At 46.7% G+C, this 5,701-nt stretch overlaps 1 protein-coding gene across 1 annotated transcript in view; it reads left to right on the forward strand.

Moving 5' to 3' along the window:
- Window positions 1-5,695, forward strand: part of snap91a (synaptosome associated protein 91a) — a 28,211-nt gene extending 22,516 nt beyond the window's left edge. The window contains exons 18-29 of the mRNA XM_053652293.1: window positions 105-191; window positions 1,331-1,399; window positions 1,527-1,610; window positions 2,183-2,245; window positions 2,350-2,529; window positions 2,864-3,163; window positions 3,257-3,281; window positions 3,447-3,525; window positions 3,661-3,738; window positions 4,190-4,285; window positions 4,401-4,495; window positions 5,165-5,695. Of these exons, the coding sequence (XP_053508268.1) occupies window positions 105-191; window positions 1,331-1,399; window positions 1,527-1,610; window positions 2,183-2,245; window positions 2,350-2,529; window positions 2,864-3,163; window positions 3,257-3,281; window positions 3,447-3,525; window positions 3,661-3,738; window positions 4,190-4,285; window positions 4,401-4,487 (1,148 nt within the window). The 3' untranslated portion in view covers window positions 4,488-4,495; window positions 5,165-5,695. The remainder of the gene's footprint in view (window positions 1-104; window positions 192-1,330; window positions 1,400-1,526; window positions 1,611-2,182; window positions 2,246-2,349; window positions 2,530-2,863; window positions 3,164-3,256; window positions 3,282-3,446; window positions 3,526-3,660; window positions 3,739-4,189; window positions 4,286-4,400; window positions 4,496-5,164) is intronic.
- The last annotated feature ends 6 nt before the right edge of the window (window positions 5,696-5,701 follow it).

Consider the following 5,701-nt stretch of genomic DNA (forward strand, 5'->3'; position numbering starts at 1 on the left):
ATAGAAAGTGTTTTGACAGTTTTTCAGATGCTGATGTGCATTTTTGAAGCGTAACTGTGTGTGTGTGTGTGTGTGTGTGTGTGTGTGTGTGTGTGTGTGTGTAGATATGTTTGATTCTGTGCCTGATCAAAACGCCTCCTCAGAGCCCAAAGCTGCCGTAACTCCCACTAACGTAGATCTGTTCGGTGCAGGTACAGGAGAAGTTCCCAAAGTTCCGTGTGTCCAATGTCTCGTCTCCTTTCTGGTCTTTTCTTCCTGATTTCCTCCTGCTCATGTCTCTAACCGTGTGTTTGCCCCACAGTGTGTTGGTGTTGTGTATGACTCGGACTCGTGCATGCACTGGCCTGTAAACGCATGTCTGTCTCTCTGTCTGTCTCTCTGTCTGTCTACCTCCTTTATCACAGACACAGAGTCTATCCTGGTTCTGGTTCTTGGTTCTGGTTCTTGGTTCTGGAGTTATTCCACTGGCACAGTGCCGGAGCGCGATCTGAAACGTCTCACACTCTTTACACAGCCTGCAGCGTCAGCTTCCTCAGACTGAAGAATTAGTGACATAACGAGTTGGGGGCGGAGTTATTTCCTCATTTTGCTAATTAGTGACTTGATGTTAAGGTCTTGGTCATGAGTGTAAGTGTTATGAAGGTAGCGGCTGCTCAGAGACGACATCACGCGTCAGGGACACAGCCCACTTCTCCTAACCGGTTCTGTGGCTCTCTGACCAGTGGAAAAGCACTAGTTCTGGGTAATGGTTCTGGTTCTGGAAAATTTCTCAGTACATAATATTTCTCAGTACATTACTCAGTGTTTATGCTAAAGGTGCAACAGTGTGATTAGTGTTATGATAATTCTTCAGTCCAAAATGGTGGTTTTCAGTACATCACCGCAATGATGTTTGACAGGGCGGGATCTGTAGATCTGATGAAACTTGTTAGCATTAGCATTAGCATTAGCATTAGCATTAGCAATCTCTACCAGTTGTTTGAAATCAGCAAAGATGCAGTGAAGAGGACGTCCGAGTCCCGCTGTGCTCTCGCCTGTTATTACATCACTCATTCATATTCTCTCTATTATATATTAGCGCTCATGTGAACAGCTTCTCACTTATTTGTCGCCATGACGACATCAGGAGTAACCCCGCCCCCAGGTCTTGATGATGCAACTATATCTTTATTTATTTGTTTGTTTGTTTGTTTGGAAACACATCGGCTCCTGCAGTGTTGGTGGAAAAGCTCACTGTGAGTGTGCGTGTGTGTGTGTGTGTGTGTGTGTGTGTGTGTGTGTTATCTGCACTTTGATCTCTTCACACTCTTCCTCCTCTTCCTCACTGAAGATCTTCCTGCTGTCTCTCGAGGGCCTTCACCTTTACCTGATGCTTCAGTCACTGCTGATCTGTTATCTGGTGAGTGTGTGTGTGTATGCGTGTGTGTGTGTATGCGTGTGTGTATGCGTGTGTGTATGCGTGTGTGTATGCGTGTGTGTATGCATGTGTGTGTGTAGCTAATTAACTTTCTGTCTCTCTCTAACAGACTCGTTCATCACTCCGACTCCATCTCTCGCCGCTGCTCCTGTGTCTCCGCCCAAAACTAATGCTCCTGTGTTGGACCTGCTGGGTGTGTACAACACACACACACACAAACACACACAAACACACACACACACACACACACAGATGCATGCAGATGTTGATTACAGTCACACTTGTTTCCACAGACACATAAATGTGGTCTGGTTCAGTGTAGTGTGTGTACAGTGCTGTAGCGCCCCCTACTGGTGTTCTGTGGTTCAGTGTAGTGTGTGTACAGTGCTGTAGCGCCCCCTGCTGGTGTTCTGTGGTTCAGTGTAGTGTGTGTACAGTGCTGTAGCGCCCCCTGCTGGTGTTCTGTGTTTTTGTTCTGATCCTGATCTTAATTTCTTGCTCAGGTCTGGAAATACGGGCATCTTCAATAAAATGTCGACCTTACAGGATCCAGTCCGAATGCAAACTGAATTTTAGGAACAGACACAAAATTGTGATAGAGAACTTACAGAGATAGATAGAATGTGTGTGTGTGTGTGTGTGTGTGTGTGTGTGTGTTCTGTCTCACTTTTTGTGTGGCCCTGTCTCAGTGGTGAAGCTGATTAACACTTCTCTACTCACACGCTGCACTCTGGATGATGATGTGATGATGATGGTGATGATCAGACACGTTTGGAGAACCTGAAGTGGAACCACACACTTCTACATCTACAGGAGATCTGCTTGGAGGTACAACACTCTCTCTGTGTGTGTGTGTGTGTGTGTGTGTGTGTGTGTTATGCAGATGAGCGTGTGACTGTCTCTGATCCGTGTTCCTCCTTGTGTCTTCATAGGTTTGATTTCCCCCGTGGCCCCGGCCGCCCCTCCTATTCCCGCGGTCACTGCAGCATCCGTTGCCCCGAGCGACCTGCTGGATTCGGGCTTCGATGCTTTTGGTCTGCCTCCTTCCAGCTCTGTGACCTCTGACCCCGTACCGGCCTCTACAGCGCCCTCTGGAGGATTCGATCCATCAGGTGGGAGTTACTGCACGCAGACAAACAGCTGCTCTGTTAGAGATTCTGAAGAGGAGCAGCACAATGACATTTAAATGCCTATTCATTTCATTATGCACACACTGTTTTCAGTGCATTGTGGGTAATACACTCCACACACACACACACACACACACACACACACACAGAGAATACACACCATATGAACACACAGTGCATTATGGGTAGAGAATAAACACTGTGTACACTCCAACATCAAATAACCTCCATCAGGAGCAGAGTGTGTGTTATTGCTTTTCTCAGGACTTCTCTGTACAGTGTGTGTGTGTGTGTGTGTGTGTGTGTGTGTGTGTAGTGTTTGATGGATTAGGGGACCTCCTCATGCCCTCCATAACCCCTCAGAGTACCGGTGGCAGTAGTACTCCTATAGTTTCTGCAGCATCTCCTATGGTTGCTGCAGAGACGGTTCCTGTGGTAGCCCCAGCAGCCACGCCCACCGCCACGCCTACCATGATGCCCACCGCCACGCCTACCATGATGCCCACCGCCATGCCTACAATGATGCCCACCTCACCCGCCATGATGCCCACCGCCGGTCTGCCTGCTAAAGCCATCAGTATAGATCTGGATGAATCGCTCGCAAACCTGGTCGGAAGTGAGTGACACTAACACTGAGTATAACACGAATACTGATTAATATTCATTAATATTCATGATTTCTTATTAATTATATTGATATCTTTTGCAGATCTGGGGATGGGAAGTCAGAAAAAGTAAGATCTGTCCCTGTGTGTGTTTCTTATTTTTCTAACATATAACATGTTACATTTATCAGAAGGAGGATGTCCTGCTGTCAGGGTGGGCGGGGCTTCTTTCATCTCTCTCCTATCAATCAGAGTCACACTACGTGTGTGTGTGTGTGTGTGTGTGTGGTGCAGGGACGGGGAGAAGAAGCTGACCGGTGGAGTGAACTGGGCCCCTCAGGTCGCCCCCACCAGCTGGAGCACTCCACCCATGGTACTGATCTCATCTCACTCTGCTCTGAGGAACATCAGCAGCTCTGCATCACCTTAAAGCAAAACACTTTACTACCTTACACACCTTTATAATGTCAATAAATCCCCAAAAATACAGATGTGATCTGTGTTTCAGGCTGGGGCAACAGCTGGAGCGACTCCGCCTACTGGAACCATGCCACCACCCATGGGGGCGCAGCCTGCATTCAGTCTGGTGAATATATACTAGATTATTATTATTATTATTATTATTATTATTATTATTAGGGGGCCAAGCACCGAAGGGGTGTAACCCTATTGTTTATATCTTTATTTTTAGCCGGATTTTCCTCCATCTTACATTTTGTCAAAAACATTTTTTTCGCTACTCCTCCATGACTGAACTTTTGTCCATCAAAATAATTTTGAAAATTCCAAATGTTTTGCCTTTAATGGGCCGACGAATCTGACAGCAAAGCCGCCAAACAGGAAGTGAAAGTGTATCTCAGCAACGACTTTGCACTGACACAAATATTGGTAGGCAGCTTCAGGACCATGACCTGAGGCCATGCAACTAATTTCGTCCCAGCGCCATCTACAGGTCAAAAGTGACAATAACATGCTGTAAATGAATCTTTCTCTCTCTCTCTCTCTCGCTCTCTCTCTCTCTCGCTCTCTCTCTCTAGCCCACTGCAGGAGGTGCTGGAGCTCCCATGATGCCTCAGCAGATGATGATGGGGCAGTCGATGATGAGGCCACCTTTCGCAGGAGCAGCTGCACCAGTAAACATCTCTACACATATAGAAGAACGTGTTGTGTTTATTTACATATTTGTCCACTCACTGTGTGTGTGTGTGTGTGTGTGTGTGTGTGTGTGTGTGTGTGTGTGTTCCTCAGCTGTCTCCGGGGTCTGCAGTTCAGAGCCCCAAGAAGCCGCAGACTAAGGACCCGCTGGCCGACCTCAACATTAAAGACTTCTTATAATCTGTGAGGTACGAGAAGCTCCACCTGTCTATCTCTGTCTGTCTGTCTGTCTGTCTGTATGTCTATATTTCTGTCTGTCTGATTAACAGCATTAGTGTTCAGGGCGCTGTGGAAAACCCCGCCCTCCTGAGCGGTCTTGTCCCAAATGGAATGCAGATATTTTTGCAGAGTTCTTGAATTACTGTTCTCTAACTAGTGAGTTACTCTCTGTGTCTCTCTCTCTGTGTCTCTCTCTCTGTGTGTGTCTCTCTCTCTGTCTCTCTCTCTGTGTGTCTCTCTCTCTCTGTGTCTCTCTCTCTCTGTCTGTCTCTCTCTCTCTCTTTGTGTGTCTCTCTCTCTCTCTGTTTGTGTGTGTGTCTCTCTCTCTCTGTGTCTCTCTCTCTGTCTCTCTCTCTGTCTCTCTCTCTCTCTCTGTGTGTCTCTCTCTCTGTGTCTCTCTCTCTGTCTGTCTCTCTCTCTCTCTTTGTGTGTGTCTCTCTCTCTCTGTTTGTGTGTGTGTCTCTCTCTCTCTGTGTCTCTCTCTGTCTCTCTCTCTGTGTCTCTCTCTCTCTGTCTCTCTCTCTCTGTGTGTCTTTCTTTCTCTCTCTGTGTGTCTCTCTCTCGGTCTCACTCTCTTTCTCTCTCTCACTCTCTGTGTGTGTGTGTGTGTCTCTCTCTCTCTCTCTCTCTCTCCTCAGTGATTTTGGACTCGGCTCTGGTGAAGCTGATTCACTGATCGTTTACACCCACATACACCTGAAGATCCTGCAGATAGCCCCGCCCCTTCTTTCATAACCACACCCCATCCCTCCTCCCTGCGCTGTGTAATGTCGTAGCACAAACTGTGAAGTAAACTGTAGAGAAAAAAAGAGGAGAAAATGTAATGAAGAGAGAGAGAGGTGTGTGTGCTTTATCTCGATGTGATCTTTTGTTTTAATGGAAACTAAACAAAAGGAGAAAAAAAAGAAAATGTAAAAATGTTCAAATGTGTAGAGTTTTCGCCAAGTGTTAGCTTCAGAACCTGAATGATGTGTGTGTGTGTGTGTGTGTGTGTGTGTGTGTGTTTCCTGTTTTCTGTGTGTGTGTGTGTGTGTGCGCGCGCGTTGGAGCAGTGTGTAACGTGTACCTGCAGAAGGTTTTTCTCTCCTCTGTATCTGTGGATGATGTGAATCTGGTTATTAAATGATGACGTGATCCCGCTGTCGGTTCTACACACGTTTGTTTATGAGTATAAC

This window comes from Ictalurus furcatus, chromosome 20 (assembly GCF_023375685.1).
Source record: "Ictalurus furcatus strain D&B chromosome 20, Billie_1.0, whole genome shotgun sequence".
NCBI lineage: Eukaryota > Metazoa > Chordata > Actinopteri > Siluriformes > Ictaluridae > Ictalurus > Ictalurus furcatus.